The sequence below is a fragment of the Aedes albopictus genome, chromosome 3 (genome assembly GCF_035046485.1).
Source record: "Aedes albopictus strain Foshan chromosome 3, AalbF5, whole genome shotgun sequence".
NCBI classification, from domain to species: Eukaryota; Metazoa; Arthropoda; class Insecta; order Diptera; family Culicidae; genus Aedes; species Aedes albopictus.
In genome coordinates, this window is record NC_085138.1 from 375,542,147 (window position 1) to 375,569,843 (window position 27,697).

Sequence of the window (27,697 nt, forward strand, 5' to 3'; positions counted from 1 at the left end):
TTTATATACTACGTGGGGCAAGTTTTTTAAACAAAAAACTTTTCGCTAAAAATAAATAACACTCTAAATAAAAATTACCCAAAAAATGAGTTAAAATTTAACCAACTCAATTTTTACCCAATATATTTATATCTGATTTATAACAAAATGTGTTATAATTTTTTGATCATTCCAATATTTATTATATCTCACGATGTTATAAATTTGTTAAAATTGTATCAACACCTGTTATAATTATGTTATGGCTAGAGCAAGTTTAGTTATATTTTTTGTTATTTTAACACCTAACCGGCGAATTTTATAACTCATTTTGTTATGAAAAATCTTTGAAATAAATAACTCAATCGGTTATAATTATGTTATGCCTTTCTGATCGGGCTACCTTGAAAGATACGGGCATAGTGATGCGTGGGAAAACAAGTTATATACTACCATGTCTGATTGAAGGTTGAACGGCTTTGAACAAAGGCTGTACTAAGGTTGAATAAGCGATGTAAGTGCTATGTATGAACGCATACATTAGCTGTCAAAACATCATTGTTATGTTTACAGTTCAGTGCTTCTTGATTTTGATAATCGTTAATCTCTGGTGAAGTCACGAAAACTGATTAAAAATTACAGGTAAATATCCATAAAATACTACTAAGGTATCTATTTTTGGGGAACGCAGGCAGTTTCGACGTGAAAACCCCACATTTCTTTCGTTATCTCGGTATTGGTGTTTTATAACCCGTAAGAGATGTTTTAATGCTTGATGCCTAATATTATGATCAATTGAAAATTTCTATGCTTTTCCTGTTAGTTCATTGTAGAACTTTGATTAAGAGCCGAGTACTTCTGACAAACAATCGATTTCCTCTTCCGACGGTTCATCAAGTTGCGCATCACGAACCACCACCTTCACTGCCCAGGGAACTGGAACTTGCCGATTATCTTTCCTCTGGAAATTGTTTAACACTAGGGATATCACTGATGCCTTACAATTATTCAAATAAAAATATTTAATCAAGCGATACTGTGTCATTTGCATATTCCGTGCAAGTTGCCTTTCGTGGCTTCTGCTACAGTTATGAAATCCAGCGTTCGATGATCGAAAAGGACAAAATCCTTTTTCTATGTTTTTCGAAAATAAAAATGTTGAAGAAAAGCTTAATAAAGAAATGTAGAGTAGATGGATAATCTTCTATTGAGTATCATATTCAGCATACGATGATAGGCTGTACAAGAGATACGTTATAAACTCAACAAGCTACTTTTCAACTTGATATTCAGCTTCCAGCTTATTCAGCAATTGGCACCATTAACCAACCATTGCTCAGCTATGATTCTCACTATTCAGCTACCATTGTTACTTGGGTTGGTTACACAGTAGCCACTGTGACATACTTCTGGCATTGTGTTAGCAGTAAGTCACAGTAATAAGATTTACATGTATGCATGCTGGGATTACCTACAGGAGGAGCACCCTAGAGTTCTTGCGGAAGATTTTCTCAGAACCTCCTCCAGAACTTTTTTCACGGTTACTCTTAGGATTTCTTCCACGAATTCTTTTAGGAGGTCATTCTATTTTTATTTTCAGAAATATTCTACAGGAATAACTTTAAACAATCATGAAGAAGTTTTTTCGGAAAGGGTTTTCTGAAGTCTATGAAGATATTCCTCCAATGATTGTTTTCAGAAATACATCGTCAGGTGCCTTTTAGCAATTAAGAAAATTCTTCTGGATTTCTCCTAAAAAAATCTCAAGAGATTTTTCTTGGAACTCCTCTAGTAGGTATGTGTAGTTGTTAATTAGAATGGATGTGAGTGAATTTCAACCGTTCATTGGTGGAAAAATATGTGTAATTTTATAATCTAACTGCAGAGTTACGGGTATGATTGATGTTCCGATTCAACGTTCAACGTGATGTTCCGAGAAACGTGACTTAACAACTTCTGACTAAAAATTAGAAAATGTAACATTTTGACTGTTCCTGTTTCTGTTTCTGAATTATAGTTTTTTCTTTGGTAGTATATAGCTCCTGTCACTAGAGAGTGTGTAGTCCCCACAGCACGAGAGTTCGGTGCTCGTACTTGTAGTCATTCAATTATGGAAGCACGACCGAATGAACTAGCACAGCTATGTTGTGTAAACATAACCTAACATCGCGCGCAATTTCTCACGCTTAACTTCCAGAACCAGTCCAATTCGACACGACTTCTACCTGCAATCTACAGATTATACACTGCAGAATCCAGATCATATCATAGATCATACAAGTTTGTTCCAGTGAACCGAAGAAGAGATAATCCCACCAACCGGACCCCCGAGTTGTGTTCCATCCACCAGATACCGCAAGTGGCCAACCATCAATTTAGTTAGATAGGCATGAAGTAAAATTTAATTAGAAATCTTCCATCTCGATCCTGTGTGTGTGCTGCTGTTGTTGCTGCTGTATAGAGGATACCGGTTCTGCAGTGATTAGATCCCTCCAAAGACAGCGATCATCATTTTCGTACCGCTGTGGCTGCTGGAAGATCACGGCCGGCCGGCCGCTCCGGAAAACTAATATCACTTGCATAGAATGAACGACCGAACGGTGCCAAAGTCCGAACGGGCCGCGCACAACTAGCTGGAACCAATTGACGTTAGTTGAATTTTATTATTTATACAATTCCAACCGTTTACACGTTGACGGTTCGCGCGGAGAGCGGGAACTAGACGCCAATTGATTTGCGGTACCTATGCTGTAGACTAGGCCGAGACTAAGCCAACCACTCTAACTGGAGGTACACTGAGTGATAAGTTATATTGACGGGTTGTTTGCCAGTGCAGGTCGATCGTCGTCATCGTAGTCGTGACTCTTGTCGTTGCTGGTGCTGCTAGCTGGTTTTGCTCTAGCTCTCTAGCACTTAGACCGGGGGTTCACTTCCTAGCCCAAGTAAATCTAGGTAATTGGTGCGAGACTCTGCCCGGTTAACTGTGTGGCGGTGCTCGGAACCGTTGACGTGTAAACGATTCTTGATGAACCGTGTCGTCGTGGAAAACTCACTCAACTGGAAGCCATCGACGAACGAGTCTCGTTGGTCGTTGTTAGCACGAGTCACTTTCAGTGTGTCTGCCAACGTAGTGTTTGATGTAACAAAGCAGTTCAATTCTGAACTTGATTCAACCTTGAATCAATCGACGGCTGAATTGCTTGTGATATCGATTCTAATGAATAGCAGTATGTAGAATTTTACGATGAACAATCTCTGAGCCTCCCGGGACTCGAAATACACATCATTTACTTCTACACTAGTGTGTCACACTGGCGAAATGGCAATCACTTCCATTATTAACACGGCTCAATTTGGTGTTAAACATTTCAAATTTTATTGAATTTTCTCTAGCTGTTACTGGAATTTGTTCAAAATTTTCATAAGATTTATTCAAATTTCCTGGAACCGCTGGCTACGTCCTTGCGACAGCTAAGGGAAGGGAAAGGCAGATTAGTTCGAGACCTATGAAAGGTATGCAGAGACCTCTGCGTCCCCTCAGGCCTAGGTGTCACGGGAATTTGGGTATTGTTAGCGGAAAAGCTACTCAAGTTAGACTAACCAAATAATACGAATTCCAGTACTCTCGAGACGAAATTGTTGACTTCCTTTTGCATGTCCTGGACATTCAGCAGCAATATTACCTAAAAAACTACAGGGGAATCACGCAAAAATGATGATGTTCCAAGGAGTTCTATGGGGTTTCAGGGGCATTCCAGTGGTGTTTCAGGTGGTTAAAGGGTGTTTCAGAGGCGTACCATGCGATTTTAGAGACGTTTGAAGGGGTATAAAAAATGTTCTAGTAGATATATCCCTGATACCACGAAAAGCCTTGGAACTCCCATGAAAGCGCCCTAAATTACCCCGGTATCCTCCGCAAACCCCTCTGAAGCTCTTCCGAAACCTTCTTTCAATGTTTATTAATATGAATTGAAATCATGCTATATAGTGAGATGATATCCTATATCATGGAAAATGCTCACACTAAGCCGGGTTGATATAGCTTGACGTTTATGTTGGCGAACTAAAAAAGCAACAACATTGCGCGGCGAAACTGGTTTGTTGAATACTTTGAAGCAAAAGTTAAAGTTTAGTTCATTGCATATCAGATTCCTCAAGGAACTATGTGAAGATTTCGAAGATAATCAGGATTGCAGCTGTCTGTGAATTATGTAGAGAATATTATTGGTAATCTCATCCGTGACATTTTTAAGTGATACTTCCAGGAGTTTATGCAGAAGTTTTTTCCTGCAATTCTTCCAGTTTTTTTTTTGTGATTCCCCATGGAGTGCATTATGGAACTCCTCTAGTCGTTTTTTTTGATGATTTCTACAACAGTTCCTTTTTCGATTCTTCCAGGAGTACTTTCTGGTAGCTCCGTCTGAGTTTCCTCTTGTGGTTCTTCCAAAATTCCTTCTGGGATACTTTTGGAAATTGATAAAATTGTCACAAGGAGTTCCCCAAGAGTTCTCAAGAGTTTCCCGGGAGTTCCTGTAGAATAACCGTGGCAATTCCTCCAAAATTTCCACAAATTCCTCTAGGAGCTTCCCGAGAATTTCTCGAGTATTCCCCCGGGAATTCGGAGTTCCTTTAGAAGTTCCCCATAATTCCAGATCAGCATTTGAGCAGAATTTTCCTGGTAATTTCTCCTATATTTCCCTGAAAATTCCTCCATAAATTATTTGGCTATTTCCTTCAGGATTTCACGAAATTTGCTTCAGGAGATCACCTGGAATTCTTCCTCAATTTTCCCTAAAAATCCATCCATGTATGAATGTTTTCTGAATTTACTTGACGATTCTCCCGGCAATTTTCCAGAAAAACATTCAGGAGTTCTCCGGGAACTCTTCATGGAATTTCTCGGAAATTGTTCCAGAAGTTCTTCGGCTAATCTCCCAGCAGTTTCTCGAAGAATTCCTCGGAAATCCCTCCAGGAGTTCCTCAAGAGTTCTCTCAGGAGTTCGCCGAATTTGTTTTCCATCATCCTGGAGTTTCCCAAGAGTTTCTCGGGATTTTCTTGAGGTGCCTCGAAAATCCTTCGAAGATTCTTCGGAAATTCCTCCAGGGATTCCCCAGAAATTTTCCGGGAATATCTACAGGAGTTCTTCGGAAATTTGTCCCGGAGTTCTTTGTGAATTATTTCGGGAGATCCACGGGAATTCCCCTGAAGTGCTTCGGGTGTTTCACGGGCATTCCTTCACAAGAGTTCCTCGGGAATCCCTTCAGAAGTTCCTCGGTAGTTTCTTCAGCAGTTCCTCGGCCATTTATCCTGAATTCCCTCTGGTAATACCTCCAGGAGTTCCTCAAGAATTCTTCCCATAGTTCTTCGGGATTCTCCTCAGGATTTCTCTAGGAATTCTTCCAGGAGTTCCTTGAGAGTTGTTCTAGGAGTTCTTCGAGAAATCTTCCCGGTGTTTCCGGGATTTCTTACCGGAGTTCTTCAGAAGTTCCTCGGAAAATTCCTCCAGAAGAAGCTCGGCACTTCGCCAAGGAGTTTATCGAGAAATCTTCCACGAGTACCTCGGGATAACCTTCTGGAGTTCCTCGGAAATTCATACAGGAATTTTTGTGGAGTTCCCCGGAAATGGATCAATGAAACCAACTTTTCAAGCGTTCACCGCATGCAAACAGAGGTTCCACCGTATATGGACATTAACATTGTGACAGCAGTGGAGTTATGTAAAACGCACAAGGCTACGGTGGCGTTATCTGTTCATTCCATAGCGGCCGTTTTAGTGATCTATTCTCCCAGCAGTTTCTTCCGGAGTTTCTCGAAAATTCCTCCAGAAGCTGATCGGGAAATTTCCCAGCAGTTGCACCAGAAGTTCCTCAGAATTCCTTCAGAAGTTTCTCGAGAATTCTTCCAAGAGTTCCTCGGGAATATCTCCATGAGTTCCTCGAAAACTCTTCGAGTCTTCCTGGTGATCTTCGGGAATTCCTTCAGGAGTTACTCGAGAATTCTTCTAGGAGTACCTCAGGAATACCTCCAGATGTTTTTTGGAACTCCTCCACGAGTTCCGCTCGGAGGTCCTGGGAAATTCTTCCAGGAGTTCCTCGGGAATTTCACATAGAGTTCTTAGGGAGTTTCTCCTGGAGGTTCTCGGGAATTTCTCCAGGAGTTTCTCGGAAATACATCCTAAATTTTTTCGGGAGTTCCTCCGGAATTCTTCAAAAATTCTTCGGAATTCGGAATTCCACGCAAATTTCTCCAGGAGTTCCTCACAAATTGCTCCAGGAGGACCTCAAGAATATCTCCAAAAGTTTTTTGGAAATTTTACCTAGAAATTTCTTCAGGAGTTCCTCGGGAATTCCGCCAGGGGTTCCTGGGAAATTCCTCCTTGAGTTCCTCGTTTTCCTTTAGATGAATATCAATTCTTAGGAAACTCCCCCTGGAGATATTCGGAAATTTTACCCGTAAATTCCTTCAAAAGCTCCTTGGGAATTCCTCTAGGTGTTCTTTGGAAAATTCCCGACGAACTTCCTATTCAGAAGTTTCTCAGAAATTCGTCTTGGAATTCCACGGAAATTCTTCCAGAAGTTCCTTGGGAATTTATTCAGGAGTTTCTTGGGAATTCTTCCAGGAGTGCTTCGGGATTTCCCTCAAGAGTTTCACGAAAATTTAATCTGGATTTCTCCGGGAATATCTTCAGGAGTTCTTCGGGAATTCTTACAGGTCTGTCGTATGCCGCTTTGAAGTCGATGAACAGGTGATGCGTTGGGACCTGGTATTCACGGCATTTCTGGAGGATTTGCCGTACGGTGAAGATCTGGTTCGTTGTCGACCGGCCGTCGATGAAACCGGCTTGGTAACTTCCCACGAACTCATTAACTTTAGGTGAAAGGCGACGGAAGATGATCTGGGATAGCACTTTGTAGGCGGCATTCAAAATGATGATCGCTCGAAAGTTCTCACACATTAACTTGTCGCCTTTCTTGTGGATGGGACAGATTATCCCTTCCTTCCACTCCTTCGGTAGCTGTTCGGTTTCTCAAATCTCGACTACTAACCGGTGCAGACAGGTGGCCAACTTATTCGTGTCCATCTTGATGAGTTCTGCTGCGATACCGTCCTTACCAGCCGCTTTGTTGTTTTTGAGCTGGTAAATGGCATCCTTAACTTTCCTCAGCGAGGGAGTTGGCTCGTTCCCGTCCTCTGTTGCTCCAACATAGTCATTTCCTTCGCTGCCTTGATCCCCCATGCCTACATTCTCTACGCCATTCCCTCGTTGAAGTGCTGCTTCCACCTTTTGATCACCTCATGTTTGTCCGTCAGGAGGCTCCCGTCCTTATCCCTGCAGATTTCGTCTGGCGGCACGTAGCCGTTGCAGGATGCGTTGAGCTTCTGGTAGAACTTACGTGTTTCTTGTGAACGACACAGCAGTTCCATTTCTTCGCACTCCGCTACTTCCAGGTGGAGATTTTTCTCCCGGAAGAGACGAGTCTGCTGCTTCCGCTTCTGTCTGTATCGCTCCACATTCTTTCTGGTTCCATGCTGCAGCATTACCGCCCTCGCTGCATCCTTCTCCTCCTGAACCGCTCTGCACTTCTCGTCGAACCAATCGTTTCGTCGACTCCGTTCTACGTACCCGATAGTGCTCTCGGCTGCGTTGTTGATGGCTGCTATGACTGTACTCCAGCAGTCCTCTAGAGGGGCCACATCGAGCACACCCTCGTCCGGCAACGCTTCCTCGAGATTCTGCGCGTATGCGGTGGCGACATCCGGTTGCTTCAGTCGCTCTCTAGATCGTACCGAGGCGGCCGCCGGTACTGTACATTGTCATAAAGGAGAGTTTTGGACGCAGTTTAACCATGACCAGGTAGTGATCAGAGTCGATATTAGCGCCACGATAGGTCCTGACGTCGATAATGTTGGGAAAGTGCCGTCCATCAATCAGAACGTTGTCGATTTGCGATTCCGTTTGCTTTCCAATCGTCGGTCTGAATTCCTCCTCCTGGCCTACCTGAGCGTTTAGATCCCCTATGATGATCTTGACGTCGTGGTTTGGGCAGCGGTCGTACTCGCGTTCGAGCTGCGCGTAAAATGCGTCCTTGTCATCATCCGGAGTGAGGGCTGTGCACGTTTATTATGCTAATGTTGAAGAATCGGCCCTCAATCCTCAATCTGCACATTCTTTCGTCGATCGGCCACCAACCGATCACGCGCCTCTGCATGTAGCCCATCACTATAAAAGCTGCTCCAAGATCACGTGTGTTGCCGCAACTCTGGTAGATGATATGATTACCTCTAAACGTTCGCACCATAGATCCTGTTCAACATACCTCCTGCAGCGCTACGATTTCGAACCCGCGGTCCTTCAGTATATCGGCGAGTATGCGGGTGCTCCCGATGAAGTTGAGAGATCGGCAGTTCCACCTCCACGTACCGAGTTTCCAATCGCAAGTCCTTTTTGTTCGCTGGGGTCGTTGCCGTTGGTCTCGGTTCGTATTATTCTGTTGCTGATTTTCCGATACAATGGTTTTTACGGCTGGCTCGTAGGGCCTGACACCAACCCCCTACTTTCCGGAGGACCATAGTGCACAGTTGAGCTTAGAGTCCTTCCCTGACACTCGGACGTAGATCAGCCGCCCCTAACATGGGGATCAGACGCTGTTGTGATCCGCTCCTCCTGGAGAACAGACGCTCAGGTTTGTCGAAGCAAACCCCCCTTCCCTGTCAGCCTACGACCAAAGTTCCCACCGGGGTTGGTTACCCGATCTTCCCTAAGGTTGCTCATAGTTTCCGGCCTGTACCGCGAGGAGGTAGGGATAGGAGTTGCTGGGCAGAGGCTAGTGGATCACAATGGGATCTGAATTGCGCAGCATACCCAGCTTTTACCGTGCCGGTGATAAAAGACCGTAAATGGTGAAAAAAAACTGTTCTACGCATATGGTCAAATCTCAGCCGTTACGTAGTTATTGAACTTCCCATGTTTTTACTCTTATTGCCTTAACTGGCTATAACTTGAAAATGGTCAAACTTATCGCAGTTTTATGATCCTTATTCGAAAGATTATTGAATTTTATATCAAATGGCATCTTTGAAACGATTGGTTTAGTTAAATAACTAAGTTTTCCAGAGCAAATAGCTCAAAAGTAGTGTGTTTTAATTTGTTTTTGTCAATTATCTTTGAAAAATGCGTAATAATTTGAAATTCTTTCTTAGGCATAGTTGTGGCCCCTGTTCCACGCTACAGTTCGTTCTTTGACACCAAACTTCTATCTCTTATCGTTTTCTTGCAATTTCGATTTAAACATCGCATTTCAGATCATAAATTTCCAACTGTCATATTCTGCGCATAAGACGTGAATAATGACATCAGGTATGGTAATACCTGAATATTTATCGTCGATTTTTCCATACAAATAGCAATTTTTCCATAATTGAATAATAGCTCAAGCAGTCCTTAACACCAAACCAATAACTCGTTGAGGTATTATATCAATACCTACAAAATATCAAAATAAGTTATTTTCAATACCTGGATAACCAACCAATATTTAGCCTTGGTATGATACCTGAGTTTGGTATGCTCCAGTTATGTGTCAGTTATTCATTCCTGCTGTGGGAGGTAGGCCAAGTCCCAGTGAGCACGTAGAGCCATAAAGAAGAAGAGGAGGGCAAGGGAGCCTAAGCTTCAACTATTAATGTTAATTCTCGGGCTTTTCGGGCCCGTATGAAGTTGATCACCAATATCAACTTCTTTTCCCGATCAGCCTAGATAGCTGTGTAGTGTCGGTAGCGGTTAGTTCAACTGGCTAAGAATAGCACTACGGACCGCCTGTTCCAGTGGTAGGAATCCACTAATCAGGTGACCCCTAATTCATGGTGTTATGCGGCTTTATGCTTACCGTGCCTAGGAATGAATGGCTAGGGGGGTCTAATAAAAACCTAACCGCAAACGGAGCCTGTGGAGTACCAGGGCACCCTCCACAGTATTTGCCCTTACTGTGCTAACCGGAGCAATAGCGCGGTGGACCTTGTGTTTCTCCGAGACAATCAGCTGCCCTTCTTCAATCTCATTCTTGAGGCTGAATAAGGGCGGGATTATGAAGATGTTATTAATTAGTTTAGATTTTCACCTATATGGTTTCGCATTATGCGTTTTACACAGTGTATTCTGTGCATCCTCGCCTTTGGCGCACTCAATTCAATACCGATCTGGCTTTATTGTTGCTGTTCTTTTTTGTGCTGTGATTGTTAAGAGTTTAATCTTGCCTAGTTTGGGTAGTGGCTACGGTTAGGATAGCTCAGATCAATCTTCAGCACAAAAGAACAGCAACGATCAATCTTTGTAGACTTATGCAAAATGGTACAGCCCAAGTGGCGTTAGTCCAAGAACCTTACTTTCGTAAGGGGAATTTCTATTTAGGAAACCTTGTGAATCCGGTGTTTGCTACTTTCAGTAAAAATGAAATGGCAAACTCACGTGTCATGCCTCGAGCATGTGTGCTTGTCAACAACGCAATCGTTGCTACACTCATCTCTGAACTAACTACCAGAGATGTATGTGCTATCATAATAGATGTATCTGTTGGAAACCTCAACAGGAAATACGTTTATTGTTCGGTTTATTTACCGCATGATGAACCATCCCCTACGGATGCTTTCAAGCAAGTCATTGCATACTGCACTTCAAAAGGCCTTCCGCTAATTGTTGGTAGTGATGCTAATGCTCACCATATAATCTGGGGCAGCTCAGACATCAATTTGAGAGGCTCCAGTTTGATGGAATACTTGAGTAGTACAGATCTTGGATTACTTAACATAGGCAACCGCCCAACCTTCATGGTATCTGGTAGAGAGGAAGTGTTAGACATAACGCTTTGCTCTAGCAGAATTAGTCATGAGCTGACCAATTGGCATGTGTCAGATGAAGAATCTTTATCTGACCATCGTTACATCTTGTTTGAACATGTGAATTTTACTTCGCAAACTTTGCGTTTCAGGAATCCCCGGTCAACCAACTGGGATCTCTTTACCGATTTGGTTGCAGCCAAATTTCATGGATACTCACCATCAATTGACACTCCAAGTGATTTAGATGATGCCGTTGATACTACAACGGCCTTCATCATGGAAGCTTTTGAAGAAGCCTGCCCTCTGCGGTCTGTGAAGACCACAAGAGGAACCCCTTGGTGGAACTCCGATCTGGCGAAGCTCAGGAAACAATGTAGAAAGAGTTGGAACAGACGACGTTCGGCTGGATCGGAAGCTTTCAGGTCGGCTCGCAAGGCCTACCAGAAAGCTCTTCGGTCTGCTGAACGATCCGGCTGGAAAAACCTTTGTACAAATGTTTCCAGTCTGAGTGAAGCCAGTCGATTGAACAAAATCCTTGCAAAATCTAAGGATTTTCAAGTGAACGAACTTCGTTTGCCAAATGGTGATTTCACTTCCTCTGATGAGGAAGTTTTAGAATGTTTATTCAGTACACACTTCCCCGGATGTGTGGATATTACATCTTCGGATGAACCTGATGTCTTTTCTTGTAGTTATGATTCTTTAGCTTCGGCTCGGAGTATCATAACTTTAGAATCGATTGAATGGGCACTTAATAGCTTTGCTCCTTTCAAATCTCCTGGGGCAGATGGGATTTATCCTATTTTGCTTCAGAAGGGATTTGATCATTTCAAACATGTTTTGAAACAACTACTTGTTTGCAGTTTTGCTACAGGATATATTCCCAAATCCTGGCGGGATATTACTGTGAAGTTTATTCCGAAAGTGGGTCGCGCGTCGTATGAAGAAGCAAAGAGCTTCAGACCTATCAGTTTGACCTCTTTTCTTCTGAAATGCTTAGAACGCATTGTGGATCATCACATCCGTGATGTTTATCTGGCCAATGTGCCTCTTCATGTGAACCAACATGCTTACCAATCTGGAAAGTCCACTGTGACTCTTTTACACAAAGTTGTTTACGATATTGAGAAGGCATTCGCTCAAAAGCAATCCTGCTTGGGTGTTTTCTTAGATATCGAGGGTGCCTTTGACAACGTGCCTTTCGATGCCATATTGGAAGCCGCACGGGGTCATGGTATATCTCCAATGATTTCCAATTGGATTCACCAAATGCTCAAAAACCGACATCTCTTCTCGACATTGCGTCAAGCGGCGATTAGGAAATTGAGTGTTTGTGGATGCCCCCAAGGGGGAGTCTTATCACCACTTTTATGGAATCTCGTAGCAGATACGCTATTGAGGCAACTCAATAATAGCGGTTTTCCTACTTATGGTTTTGCCGACGACTACCTAACATTGTTAGTCGGTATGTGCATCAGCACCCTTTCCGACCTGATGCAAAACGCTCTTCAGGTAGTTGAGGGTTGGTGTGGCCAATATGGCCTCTCGGTAAATCCGAGTAAAACATCTATTGTACTTTTCACGGAAAAGCGAAACCGTAATGGTGTTCGAACTTTACGTCTCTTTGATTCTGAAATCAATGTGACTGAACAGGTAAAGTACGTTGGAGTCATTCTTGATTCCAAGCTTTCCTGGACACCTCATGTTGAGTTCAGAATCAAGAAAGCTTGTATGGCCTTCGGGCAATGCCGGCGAACCTTTGGTACAACTTGGGGTCTAAAACCCAAGTATATCAAATGGATCTACACAACTGTTGTTCGGCCAATATTGGCCTATGGATGTCTTGTGTGGTGGCAAAAGGGCGAAGTGAGAACGGTCCAATCAAAGTTAGGCCATCTCCAAAGGATGTGCTTAATGGCGATGTCTGGAGCGTTCTCTTCAACTCCCACGGCAGCGCTCGAAGTTCTCTTTGACGTTGTCCCACTACACATTCATCTCAAACAAGAAGCACTTTCTTGCACTTACCGTCTATGGGTACTCGGTTTACTAGAGGAAACTCCTGTGAACCGCAGTTCAACACACACCTCGTTGTTTCCACTTTTGGTGAATTGGGACAAAGTTGTCCTTGCTCCAAGTGATCTTACAATTGCTTGTAATTTTCCATATAGGACATTTTCCACGAAATTCCCTTCCCGGGAAGAGTGGACATCTGGTTATCTGGAGAGAAGTATTTCAGACGGCATCGTATGTTACACTGATGGCTCCCTTCTAGAAGGTCGAGCAGGTGCTGGTGTTTATTCTCGTGAGCTAAGGCTGTATCAGTCTTATTCACTTGGCAGACACTGCACCGTTTTTCAGGCCGAAATCTTTGCTCTTATGTGCGGAGTGCAATCAGCACTTCAGCAGCACGTAATGGGCAAAGTAATATACTTCTGTTCAGATAGCCAGGCTGCTATTAAAGCACTTGCTTCGGCCAACTCCAGGTCGAAGATAGTTATCGCTTGTCGAACTCAAATTGAGGAGCTGAATTCAGCAAACGCTGTTCACCTTGTATGGGTACCTGGCCATTCTTCCATCGCTGGAAATGAATTGGCTGATGAGTTAGCTCGCACTGGAGCATCACATGACTTCATTGGCCCTGAGCCAGCTATTCCGGTATCCAAGTGTTGGGTGAAGCTTCAGATTGACACCTGGGCTGCCACTCAGCACAAACAATACTGGAATAGTTTGGAGTCATGTCGTCAAACAAAATTGTATTGTACTGAGCCATCTCTAGGGGTGGCAAAGTATCTAACAAATCTGTCAAAGCAGAATTGCAGCATGCTGGTCAAAGCATTGACTGGCCACTGCCGACTCAGTTATCATATGGCGAATATTCAGCAAGCTGATTCATTTGCATGTGATAGCTGTGAATCCGATTATGGAACTTCGTATCATTTAATATGTAACTGTCCAGCTTTTGCGCAATTGCGTTTCCGAGTACTCGGGAAACACTTATTAAGTGAAACTGACTTCAGAAACCTGAATCTTCAGGACGTTCTGTTGTTCTTGACCCGCTGTGGTAAAGAGCTATAGGCTCTCTTTACGCTTTATGCAATATCACAGTGCCCTTCTCAGGGCGCTGTTTGAACCCATTGTGGCACGCTTATGCGTTATTACAGTGTCCTTTTCAGGACGCTATGTGAACCCATTGTGGTACGCTTTTGCGAGTATGACGATCCTATTCCCTTACCTGTCCTTTCCCATCTCCTATCCTTTTTCCTTCCCTTCTCCGTCAGGTAAATGATGAATAGGCTCGTGTTCATGGCGATGGCACAAATTTCCCAAATGGAGGAGAACGTGCCTCTAGAGCCGACCTACTGATACCTGATACCTGATACCTGCTCATAGTTTCCGGCCTGTACCGCGAGGAGGTAGGGATAGGAGTTGCTGGGCAGAGGCTAGTGGATCACAATGGGATCTGAATTGCGCAGCATACCCAGCTTTTACCGTGCCGGTGATAAAAGACCGTAAATGGTGAAAAAAAACTGTTCTACGCATATGGTCAAATCTCAGCCGTTACGTAGTTATTGAACTTCCCATGTTTTTACTCTTATTGCCTTAACTGGCTATAACTTGAAAATGGTCAAACTTATCGCAGTTTTATGATCCTTATTCGAAAGATTATTGAATTTTATATCAAATGGCATCTTTGAAACGATTGGTTTAGTTAAATAACTAAGTTTTCCAGAGCAAATAGCTCAAAAGTAGTGTGTTTTAATTTGTTTTTGTCAATTATCTTTGAAAAATGCGTAATAATTTGAAATTCTTTCTTAGGCATAGTTGTGGCCCCTGTTCCACGCTACAGTTCGTTCTTTGACACCAAACTTCTATCTCTTATCGTTTTCTTGCAATTTCGATTTAAACATCGCATTTCAGATCATAAATTTCCAACTGTCATATTCTGCGCATAAGACGTGAATAATGACATCAGGTATGGTAATACCTGAATATTTATCGTCGATTTTTCCATACAAATAGCAATTTTTCCATAATTGAATAATAGCTCAAGCAGTCCTTAACACCAAACCAATAACTCGTTGAGGTATTATATCAATACCTACAAAATATCAAAATAAGTTATTTTCAATACCTGGATAACCAACCAATATTTAGCCTTGGTATGATACCTGAGTTTGGTATGCTCCAGTTATGTGTCAGTTATTCATTCCTGCTGTGGGAGGTAGGCCAAGTCCCAGTGAGCACGTAGAGCCATAAAGAAGAAGAGGAGGGCAAGGGAGCCTAAGCTTCAACTATTAATGCAATCAGAGATTTAGACGTGGACGAGAAGGGGTTGTTCAAGGCGCTCTGGAGAATTTCCAAAGCGCATTCTAATGATGTTGAACTTGCTAGCTTCTAGTTCACACCTAGGATAGGATATGACACCTGCAACTGGTCGGCGTTCGGTCAGAGTGGACTACGCGATTTTTTGGATTAATAAGATAACCGAAGGAATTCGAAAACTTATTATTTCGATGCAGATGTTTCGTTACATAAAAGAGCTACAGTAAATCAGACAAAAACGCGCTACATTTGACATCCCAAGTTCCTGCAGGACATTTTCCCGAAATTGTTGAAAACAGATGGTCCGGTCTGACTTAACGCCGACCAACTTATCTGTCTATTTTCATTGCTTGCTGTCATGTTCTTCCGCGCTGTTTAGATTACTGATCCCCATCCCCAAATTGGTCTTTACAAGGCTGACTCGATATCTTATCCTGTCCTAGGCCCACACTATCAAAGGTAGTTCTATTTTACATTATTTTCAGATTAGTTTGGCTATAAATATTAAGATACCATTAGCAGAAGCAAAATGAATATAATATAACATCATATGGTTTATGTAATGTAAAACAATACAACGTCACAAAAAAGAACCATCCCAAAACCATTTAATTTAAGGTATATCCAGTAGTGAAATTACAACTAAAAACAATATATTTACTGTACTGTTTGAACCCACACATGCACCATTCAATTTTCTGCATATTAAAACACACGTATCAGTATTTAGAACATTTCCTTTATAATAATATGTATGGTTTTGCAAAAATATATACAGAAGAAAATATTGTTTGTATTGTTACGATACTTAACAACTTATACAATATATTGTGAAAATCTTATATACGATTCACTGTATGGTGTCTACATTACATCTTACCGTTTTTGCATTTTTATTGTACTGTGGTGTCTATTGTAAAAATATGGTTCTTTATAGTACTGTTACAATACAACGTTCAGTTTTTCTACTATATTTTTATTCGGGTAGGCATAACAGCCTGTTTCGTAAGTAGTGTTTGGTTAAGTGATAAGTGCGGATCGTTAATTCAAAAGTCATGTAATCGCTTGCAGATTTGTACGCAACTTTCCCGTATAAGAGTATCCGTAACACAGTAATATACTGCATTACATGTTTCTATTTTTTTTATGGAAAATTAAATAAATGAAAATATTTGTTTCAATTGGTTATCTGAATAAACTCCCGGCATGATATCTCCCAAATCTAGCCGCGTGTTCAATGTTTACTTTCTAAACAACAAGCAAGTTCCAAATCTAGCTTCTTCATAAATATTTTAAGTTCAATTAAAAGCAAAGAAATATGCTAGTCCTCAGAACATACTATAGAACCTCCTGACGAGATCGTTAAAACTGAATTATAGCCAAATATGTCCTGATCTGAGCCAGTAAACAGGAATAGTTAAAAATGTTAATCAACTTCTCCTCGATTTTAAATTCGATTTTCTAGAGAAATATTGAAAATGTTATTGAATAAAACAACTGGCTTATGCTACTGGATCAGTGAATCTTTTATTCGAAAGTCTCATATAATAACACGCCGTACATTACAACGTTGGTAATTGAGCCGGTTGCATCGCCGACTTTTGCCCCTCTAGCACCCATCTCCATCAGGACTGCAACGACTTCATCATATTCAGCAACTTCTCAAAGTCCATGTCGTAGTTGGAGGTATCTCCGAACGTCTGACGACGGTGTCTATTGGCTTTCAAGAATTTATGAATAGCTCTCAGGAAGCCCGACTGCATGGAATTGAAACAAATGAGAAAATTGTGAAGAGCTGAGCTGGAATCGGAGATCAATTGCTTACCTGAACGTCGTCAGCGGCCGAAATCTGGACAAGGGCAAGCAGGGCCGCCAACACTAAAATCAGAGCTGCAAATTTCTTCATTGTTGGTGGAATAGACTCGTCGAACTAAGATGATGATGGTAGGCAAAATCCGTTTTTAAAGGCCTCTTGCATGACTCTGCTTAGATCTTCGAGCTTTGATCCAACCGCCGAGAAAAATTGATTTCGCTGCCGATAAAAGAAAGATTTCCGACAATTATTTGGATCATTTCAAAGCAAGTTTTGAAAACTTTTCCGACAAATAGGCGATACATTCGTCGGTTCTGTTTGTAGATTTCATACCAAACAATCGTGAAAATTTCTCAGATCCGCCAGCTAATGCAGCCGTTATCGACTGAAATCACGTGTGAATCATTTGTTGCGCATTTACAGCAAACTAAAACAGCGCAGATTAGATACCTTTGCAAAGACATCCATCCATGGGTGCATGCATCACCTTCGCGAACGGTGACGGGGTACAGCGCTGATAAGGTCTCTTGCGCGCGTCTTTCAAACACGAGCGAGTGTCAACTCATATCAGTGTGTTGTGCTTGTGCATATCGTAGCTCAGCGGTTTCAGGTACCTACCTAGAGATATTGAACGGTGTCCTACTTGAGATATGGGCAGAGCTGCCACATTACCTGTATTCCGTACACGAAAAAAGTTGGCACCCCCTCGTTTATTTTGCTACCTCAAAGTATTTTACTAGGACTGAAAGCTTAAAAAATAGTTCCAAAAATATACTGTTTTTTGAGTTAACAAACTTGTTCCATTGCCTTGCGGTTTAAAAATAAACGAGGGGGTGCCAAATTTTTTTTTCGTATACAACCCTGTATGTGGCTGCTCTGGATATGGGTGCACGACTTGCGAGGCAGGTGCTCTCGAACCAACCAACGAAGCGGCCCTGAACGGAAAGCGGAAATTGCATCTCTATAATAATTTTGCATCACCTTTCCCGCCCATCATGCTACGCGGAGATGGAAAAGTCATTGCTAGGGGACGGGATAATGATTTAATACTCGAGCGCCGCCCAAGCATCGAGCCGGTCTGCAGACGAAACTGCTGCGCTCCGAGGCTTGAACTGTTCCCAATTCGGCGAAGACTGCGACGACGACGATGACGATGATGATGGTGGCGATGTGTTATAGTTAATGTAGCACTAAGTAGTACCAGGCCGGTTGGATGCCTTCATATATTTTACGGAGGTTTTGTAGTGTGCCAGTGCACAAACTACAAACTGCTCTGATGAGAGTATGCAAATGACGACGACGACGGATGAACGATGATGTGATGATAGGGTGGAAGTTGCGCCGAGTGTGGTTTATGTGGCAAAGTGGGCTATACGATATGGATAATTAAGTGTTCTCATTAGCGACTGACTGACTCGTCTTCGTCGTGTGTGAGTAAGCGCTGTCACACTATTATGTCTGGAAACTGAAAGGTAGTCATTAAAATCGTGCGCTTCAAAACTTTCGCATGCCGAAATTTTGTTGCTCACTGGCGACGAAATCTTTTATCACTATGCCGAATAAGAACAAGTGCAGTGATGCTTGAAGCTTGAAGAGCATGGTGATTATCGTTCATTCTGTTGCTTGAATGAAAAAAAAAAGCGTTTTACCAGAAAAATTTCAGACGTGCTTAGGTTCAACCCGTTTATGTGAAGGCTTCTAACAGTCTCCAATTTTCAGGGGAACTCCTAAAGAAATGACCAGAGAAGTTTCAGAAGAAATTTCTGGGAGGAATTTTATAAGTACTTTCCGCAGAAACTGCTGCAATTTATGATAACCCATGGAGAAATTCGCTAAATATATTGGAATATATTGGAAAATGCCACTTCTCTTATGAAATTGTCGAAGGAATTCTTAAAAAGAAAAAATAATAAAAAGAATTTTCAGAAGAATTGCCGAACCAATTTTCGCGAAAAATAACAGAAAGGTTTTCAAGACATATTCTAATAAAATTTCTAACAAAATTCCACAGGAATTTTTAACAAAATTTCAAAGGAATTTCCAACGAAATTGTAGACGAATTTCCAACGAAATTTCAGAGAAATTTCCAACGAATTTCCAGCGGGATTTCCAACGTATTTCTACAGGAAATTTCAACGCAATTCACCGGGAACTCCAAACGAAAGTCATGAGGAAATTCCAAAAAAAAAATCAAGGGAATATCCAAAGAAATTTCAAAGCCATTTCCAACAATTTTTTAGAGAAATTTCCAATAATTTCCAGAGGATTTTCAAACAATATTCCAAAGGAATTTCCAACGAAATTCCATAGGAACTCCTAACGGAATATCCGACAAAATTTGAGAGTAATGTCTAACGAAATTCCAGAGGAATTTCCAACGTAATTCCAGAGGAATTTCCAACGAAATTCCAGAGGAATTTCTAAAGAAACTCCAGAGGAATAGCCAACAAAATTCCAGAGGATTTCGTTGGAAATTTCAATGGAATTTCGTTGGAAACTAGTTCCAGTGGAATTTGCAACGAAATCCCAGTGGAATTTCCAACGAAATTCCAAGGGAATTTCCGACGAAATCCCAAGGGAATTTCCAACGAAATTCCAAGGGAATTTCCAACGAAATTCCAAGGGAATTTCCAATGAAATTCCAAGGGAATTTCCAACGAAATTCCAAGGGAATTTCCAACGAAATTCCAGGGAATTTCCAACGAAATTCCAGGGGAATTTCCAACGAAATTCCAGGGGAATTTCCAACGAAATTCCAGGGGAATTTCCAACGAAATTCCAGGGGAATTTCCAACGAAATTCCAGGGGAATTTCCAACGAAATTCCAGGGGAATTTCCAACGAAATTCCAGGGGAATTTCCAACGAAATTCCAGGGGAATTTCCAACGAAATTCCAGGGGAATTTCCAACGAAATTCCAGGGGAATTTCCAACGAAATTCCAGGGGAATTTCCAACGAAATTCCAGGGGAATTTCCAACGAAATTCCAGGGGAATTTCCAACGAAATTCCCCTGGAATTTCCAACGAAATTCCAGGGGAATTTCCATCGAAATTCCAGGGGAATTTCCAACGAAATTCCAGGGGAATTTCCAACGAAATTCCAGGGGAATTTCCAACGAAATTCCAGGGGAATTCCCAACGAAATTCCAGGGGAATTTCCAACGAAATTCCAGGGGAATTTCCAACGAAATTCCAGGGGAATTTCCAACGAAATTCCAGGGGAATTTCCAACGAAATTCCAGGGGAATTTCCAACGAAATTCCAGAGGAATTTCCAACGAAATTCCAGAGGAATTTCACACGAAACTCCAGAGGAATAGCCAACAAAATTCCAGAGGAATTCTTTGGAAATTTCATTGGAATTTCGTTGGAAACCAGTTCCAGTGAAATTTCAATGAAATCCCAGTGGAATTTCCTACGAAATTCCGGTGGAATTTCCAACGAAATTCCAAGGGAATTTCCAACGAAAATCCAGGGGAATTTCCAACGAAATTCCAGGAGAATTACCAACGAAATTCCAGGGGAATTTCCAACGAAATTCCAGGGGAATTTTCAACGAAATTCCAGAGGAATTGCCAACGAATTTCCAGGGGAATTTCCAACGAAATTCCAGGGGAATTGCCAACGAAATTCCAGGAGAATTTCCAATAGAATTCCAGATTCCAAATTACAGGGGAATTTTCAACGAAATTCCAGATGAATTTCAAACGAAATTCCAGAGGAATTTCAAACGAAATTCCAGAGTAATTTCCAACGAATTTCCAGGGAAATTTCCAACGAAATTCCTGGGGAATTTCCATCGAAATTCCTGGGGATTTTCCATCGAAAAACCAGGGGAATACCCAATGAAATTCCAGGGGAATTTCCAACGGAATTCCAGGGGAATATCCAACGAAATTCCTGGGAATTTTCCAACGAAATTCCTGGGGAATTTCCAACGAAATTCCAGGGGGCTTCCCAACGAAATCTCAAGGGAATTTTCAACGAAATTCCAGGTGAATTTTCAACGAAATTCCAGGGGAATTTCCAACGAAATTCCAGGGGAATTTCCAACGAAATTCCAGGGGAATTTCCAACGAAATTCCAGGGGAATTTCCAACGAAATTCCAGGGGAATTTCCAACGAAATTCCAGGGGAATTTCCAACGAAATTCCAGGGGAATTTCCAACGAAATTCCAGGGGAATTTCCAACGAAATTCCAGGGGAATTTCCAACGAAATTCCAGGGGAATTTCCAACAAAATTCCAGGGGAATTTCCAACGAAATTACAGGGGAATTTCCAACGAAATTCCAGGGGAATTTCCAATGACATTGTAAGGGAAATTTCCAACGAAATTCCAGGGGAATTTCCAACGAAATTCCAGGGGAATTTCCCACGAAATTTCAGGGGAATTTCCAACAAAATTCCAGGGGAATTTCCAACGAAATTCCAGGGGAATTTCCAACGAAATTCCAGGGGAATTTCCAACGAAATTCCAGGGGAATTTTCAACGAAATTCTGGGGGAATTTTCAACGAAATTCCAGGGGAATTTCCAACGTAATTCCAGGGGAATTTCCAACGAAATTTTAAAGGATTTTCCAACAAAATTTTAGAGGACTTTCCAATGAAGTTCCAGAGGAATTTTTAACATAATTCTAGGGAAATTTCCATAAATTTCAGAGAAATTTCTAACGAAACTTTACAGGAATTTCCAACGAAATTCCAGAGGATTTTTCAACGAAGTTCCAAAGGATTTTCCAACGAAATTCCAGAGGAATTTATAACGAAATTTCAATGGAATTTCCAAAAAATTTCCTATAAAGTTTCCAACGAAATTCCAGAGGAATTTCCAACGGAATTTCTGAGGAATTTCCAAAGAAATTCCAGATGAATTTTTATCGAAGTTCCAGAGAAATTTCTTATGAAATTCTAGAAGAATTTCCATCGAAATTCCAGAGGACGTTCCAACGAAGTTCCAAAGGAATTGCCAACGAAATTTCGTAATAACTTCCAGAGGCATTTCTAACGAGACTCCAGAGGAATTTCTAACGATATTCCAGAGGAAAAACCAGCAAAATTTAAAAAAAGTTTCCAACGAAATTTTAGAGCAATACCCAACGAAATTCCAGAGCAATATCTGAAGAAATTTCTAAAAAATTTCCAAGGAAGTTCCAGAGTAATTTCAATCTATGTTCCAGAAAAAATCCATCGAAATTCCAGCGGACGTGAAAACGAAATTCCAGGGGAACTTCAAATGAAATTGCCGCAATTCCAGAGGAACTTCTATTGAAATTTCATAGGAACTTCTTTTGAAATAGTTGAGGAATTTCTAGTGAGTGAAATTCTAGAGGAATTTCTATTTAAATTCCAAAGGAATTTGCATTTAAATTCCAGAGGAATTTCCATTGCACTTCCTGAGGAATTTTCATTGAATTTCCAGAGGGACTTTTATTGGAATTAAGGAGAAACTTATATTGAAATACTTGAGGAATTCCCAGTGAATAAAGTTCTAGAGGAATTTCCAGTGAAGCTCCAGAGGAACTTCTAGTGAAATTTCAGAGAAACTTTCAACGAATTTTCAGAGGAACGTCCTTAAAAAAAATATTATAGAATTTCTCCTCCATTTTTTTTCTGGACAATCCTCTGGAAAATCCTTTAGGAACTCCTCTCAGATGTCCTCTAGAAATCCCTCTGAGAAATCCTCAATGAAATCCTCTGGGACTTCTTTAAGTATTATTTTTGGTAATTCTTCTCCTCTATAACTGCCTCTAGGAATTTAGTTGTTAATTCTTCTAGTATTTTTGTTGGTGATTCCTCTAAGAATTCTTCAGGAAGCCCTTTTTGGAAAATGTCTAGTATTTCCTCTTGGATTTTCTCTAAGATTCCTTTGGAATTTCACTAGAAACGTTTCTGGGAATGCCACTAGGAATTCTTCCGGTAACTCCTGTAGTATTTTCCCTGTGAATTCCAGTAGGAGTTCCTCTGAGAATTCTCCAAGAAATCTCAAAGGAATTCATCTAAAATTCCTTTTGGGTTATCCATGGGAATGCTTATAGGCAAAGTAATTCTTCGGGGAATGGCTCTAGGTTTTGTTCTAGGCATGTTTCTGATGATTCCCAATAAATATTTAATGAAAAATTCTTGAGAAATGTAGGGAAACCCGGGTAGAGGAAAAGAGCTCAACAATATCATATTTTTATATTGAGGTCAAAAAGTGATGTTGGTTTTATTGATGTAAGAGATAAAAAATCTATAAATAATATCTTAAATTTACTTCTGGAACATCATTATGAGATCATATATAGATTTTGTAAGATCTAACCAATAGTAGCAAGCTATGCGTTTGATCTTGAAATATTAAATTTTGATATTGTGCAGATGTTCCAGGAACATTTTATCTTTTATCTTTATCAAACCAATATCACGTTTTGATCGTCAGTACTTCCCGAGCAGAGAAGAATATCAAATTGATAACAACAGAATCACATAGCCTGTTTTTATATCATAATTTGTCATTATTAACTTATCAAAGTATTAATTTTTTATATCATGTTTTGTTGGGTAATCTTATTTTGTTATGATCAAGTTATTGAGATTCATCTAATAATTTTAACATTTTAATAATATACTTTGATGCAGACTAAGTTTTGTTATTTTTTTACTATTGAAAATGTACAAATATGTGATGAACTCTAACATAACAATAACAAGTTTTCAAATTTCCTGCTAGATTTATTTTTATTAAGTTGTTATTGAATCTAACAAAACATGTTATTAAATTGGTCTTCCAAGATCATTTTTTCTGTTATGATTTTTGTTATTTTGCCGCTTATGACAGACAAGTTTATAGTATAATAAGATATGCTAATAACATAAACATTACTGATTCCATCATACAGTTATTATGCCAAAATAACATATTTTATTATGCTGTTGATATTTTCTTCTACTCGGGTTCACCTCTATCCGGGCGGGAAGAAGTACGAGTGCAAGTATTTGGGGTGTTGGGTCATTGGGCCTAAGTACGTTAGACTGAAGTACGTTAGCATGAGCATGAGCATGAGCATGAGCATAGATGACCGCACAATTCGTAGTTGCTACTCCGTGATTGACCAGAGCAATCGAAATTGCACAAGGAACCAATGAATAGGGCTTGGGACTAGCTTACTATTCTCAATGTACACAGGTCGAGAGCTCTCAACTTTAATAAGGTCAATAACGGCGCCGGCCACGTCCTTACGGTCATCGAGGATGGAAGGGAATGTTAGTAAGACAAACGTTGTTATAAAGACCGCGAATCGCTGCATCCCCACGTTTGTCTCAGGAAGGATTTTTTTTGTTAGTAGGGTAAGGTACATTGTCAGTCCGGGAGTCACCTATGGTTGGTGATATGATTTGACAATGGATCAATATACACAAACCGCCGTTAACAACCGACCACTTTTCGACGCAAGAACTAGCCAAAAAAAAAAATTCTATCGCGCGTCTCCACTCCACTAGGGAGCAGAAACCTTTAGTCTATTCCACACAGAAATACACTGAACGCGACTCACTTGTCGGCGCCCGGATTTTTTCTCGACCGGCGAACCCGAAGTAACATTTTTCACTCTTTTGTGTAAATGCAAAAAATGAAAGAAAATATTTATTATCAACTAAAAGTGTATTGGAAACTAGCGCCGAAGGGAAGCGAAAAATTCGGAACCGACTCGAACCACGGCGCGCGCACACTCGTCCCGTCTTCGGAGCCCCGCAGAGGGAAGAGGAAAAAAAAAATCGCAAAAATCTAGCAAAGCGAGCGCGCGAAACTTTGCTGCTGCCGAACTACCGCGCACTACTGACTGCTTGGCGTCCCGTCGTCGGAGCCCCGCAGAGAGAAGGGGAAAGAAAATCGCAAAAATCTAGCAAAGCGAGCGAGCGAAACTTTGCTGCTGCCGAACTACCGCACACTACTCTACGTTAGACTGAAGTACGTTAGTTCGAAGAACGTTAAGCCGTGTGGGTCATTAGATCGAGTTTGGACCAGCGATGAAAACTAACAGCTTGTTTCATCCAGATTGTACAACATTGACGGTTAACCTTGAACAAAATTCATACGTATTTAGGAAAAAGATCAAAATTTGTTTCTAATCATTTATTTATTCTCAGCAAACTCAATTATGATAACAACCTTTCCTAGTTTGTAACCACTCAACCCTGGCTCTGCAAAGACTTGATCAAATTGATCATTTTCTCCATGTCGAACTCAAAATTCTGGTTGCCACCCACGCTCTGGCGCCGCTCTCTGATGCCTTCGGCGAATCGTTCCACCAGGTGATGAAGTGCAGTCTAAGAGAGTGTTTGCAATTGAGTACATTTTCCATTACCTACCAATAACTGAAAACTTTCTTACCTCCGAGTTCTCCATTTCGTCGGCTGCTGCGACAAAGGCCACAGCGAATAGGGCAATTACTGCAAGTACCAGAACGCACTTCATTGTGACGATGTTGCAAAACTTGGGGTGTTAATTCGCCGCGGACTTTTAATAAGGTTTCGCTAAATAGTTGGTCTTTGATCTTCTTGCTATGTGAACCTATCAAGATATTTCCGACTAATGCATTAAGTCATCGACGGACTTAACAAGCCTTTTATCTGAACCAAGCTACTTCCGAATTACATCAACCCATTAGCTTCGTTCTGGGCGGATTCGTTCCGTTAGTTAAGTGAATAATTGCTTTTATGATTGAGTTTGAACCTATGTAGCCTTAAATATCATTGCATTCGTTAGTTTTGCTTCAGTACGAACTAGTTCAACCCGTCACCATGAAGGCTGTAGCGTTGTGTTTTACCGTTGTAACCCTTCTAGGGTTTCACATATTCCCGGTTGATGGGATAAACGTAAGCGAAAACTGTCGCACCAGTGCGAGGATTGTCCAATTCCTAAAACTTCTTACTCCAACAATTTTAGCAAGACGGAATTCCCATGGATCAGCGGATACCAGCTATCTTCAGAAGCAGTCGCCAAACCATCGGCGGTACCATGAACTACGACTTGAGCTTCGAGAAGATGGTCAACTTGATGAAGGGCTTCATGAAGCCCAAGCCTGGACAGGGAGGAGGTGGGGCAGCAAAACAACCAGCAAGTGTAACAGAAGCACCTGCTAGGAAGACAAGTGAAACAGAAAAACCCGCTGCGAAAGCGACGAAAGAATCGGTAGAGGAATCGTCGTCGCGTGAAGATGATGCAGGAAAAGCAAGGGCAGCCAAGCCAGCGCCCGAGGCAGAACCATCAAAGGGAGAAGCTGTGGCAAGCGAGGCAGTTGAATCGGGATCAGAAGAAAAACGTGGCAATGGGTTGCCACCAATGAATGGTGGAAAATCGTCAGAAAAGGACGAAGAGTGATGAGGTTCTGGAAAAGTTAAGTAAGCATAATGTTAACGAATGGTGTCAAATAAAAATCTCTTTCAGAAATCTCAATCAGACTACAGAAATTATCCAAAGAATAACAAAAGTTGCCTACTAAAGTTTTTAAAGCTGCATCCAAATAATTAAAGCTTGAAAAGCTACTCCAAAAACATGATACAGCCTTCTCGGTAGCTTCAAGAGTTGTATATGAAAACTCAAACAACTAGCTTTGGCAATGTCAATAAATTGACACCAAAAGCTTGAACAGTTATATTAAAAACTTGAAAAGTTGCATCCAGAAAGTATTAACAGCTGGCTTTGGTAATATGAACTAGAACTTTTAAAAGCAAGGAATTTGAATAGCTGAGCCATTTCATTCACCAAAGTCCTCTGAAAATTCCTCTAGAATTCCTCTTGAAATTTCTCTGGCATTTCTCAGAAAATCCCTCTAAAATTCCTCTGGAAATTCCTCTGGAATTCCTCTGGAAATTCCTCTGGAATTTCTCTTGAAATTCGTCTGGATTTCCTTTAGAAAATTCCTTTGAAATTCCTCTGGAAATTCCTCTGGATATTCGTCTGGAAATTCCTCTGGTACTTTCCCTGGAAATACTCAAGAAATTCCTATGAAATTTCTCTGGAAAATCCTCTGGGAATTGCTTCGTAATTCCTCCGGAAATTCCTCTGTAAATTTTTCTGGAATTCCTCTTGAAACTCCTCTTGAAATTCCTCTGTTTTTCCTCCGGAAATTTCTCTGGACATTACTCTGAAACTCCTCTGAAAATTCCTTTGAAATTCCTCTGAACATTCGTCTGGAATTCTTCTGGAAATTCCTCTGGAATTCTTCTGGAAATTCCTGTGGAATTCTTCTGGAAATTCCTCTCGAATTTATCTGGTAATTCCCCTGGAAATCCTCAAGAAATTCCTTTGAAATTCCTCTGGAAATTCCCCAAGAATTCCTCTGGAAATTCCTTTGGAAATTCCTCTGGAAATTCCTCTGCAATTCATCTGGAAACTCCTTTGGAACTCCTCTGGAAATTCCTCTGTAATTCCTCAGGAAATTCCAGTATAATTCCTCCGGATTTCCTCAGGAAATTCCTCTGGAATTCATCTGGAAACTCCTCCGGATATTCCTCTGTATTTTCTCCGGAAATTTCTCTGGAACTCCGCTGGATTTCCTCTTTAAAATCCTATTGAATTTCACTGGAAATTCCTCCTGAATTTCACTGGAAATTCCTCCTGAATTTCACTAAAATTTCTTCAGAATTACACTGGAAATAACTCTTGACTTCACTGGAAATTCCTTTGCAATTTCACTGAAAGTTCCTGTGGAATTTCACGAAAACTCCTCTTGAATTTCACAGAAATCCCTCTGGAATTTCACTG

The 27,697-nt window shown here is 41.1% G+C and overlaps 2 protein-coding genes and 2 long non-coding RNA genes across 11 annotated transcripts in view; 2 read left to right on the forward strand and 2 right to left on the reverse strand.

The window, feature by feature from the left end:
• The window catches only part of LOC109409861 (ras-related protein Rap-2a), a 489,211-nt gene that overhangs the window by 275,176 nt on the left and 186,338 nt on the right, over positions 1 to 27,697 (forward strand). The gene's annotated exons all lie outside the window — the stretch shown is intronic.
• LOC134291808 (uncharacterized) lies at positions 16,642 to 18,771 on the reverse strand. The gene is made up of 2 exons (XR_009999294.1): positions 16,965 to 18,771; positions 16,642 to 16,896 (listed from the first exon to the last, which is right to left on the reverse strand). It is a non-coding gene; the product is annotated as an uncharacterized LOC134291808 (long non-coding RNA).
• LOC115267817 (uncharacterized) lies at positions 25,049 to 25,532 on the reverse strand. Its single transcript, XR_003898007.2, has 2 exons — positions 25,322 to 25,532; positions 25,049 to 25,257 (listed from the first exon to the last, which is right to left on the reverse strand). It is a non-coding gene; the product is annotated as an uncharacterized LOC115267817 (long non-coding RNA).
• Positions 25,662 to 26,386, forward strand: LOC115267816 (uncharacterized). Its single transcript, XM_029875196.2, has 2 exons — positions 25,662 to 25,806; positions 25,877 to 26,386. The coding sequence occupies exons 1-2, from the start codon at positions 25,732 to 25,734 to the stop codon at positions 26,309 to 26,311; spliced, it is 510 nt and encodes a 169-aa protein (XP_029731056.1). The 5' UTR covers positions 25,662 to 25,731; the 3' UTR covers positions 26,312 to 26,386.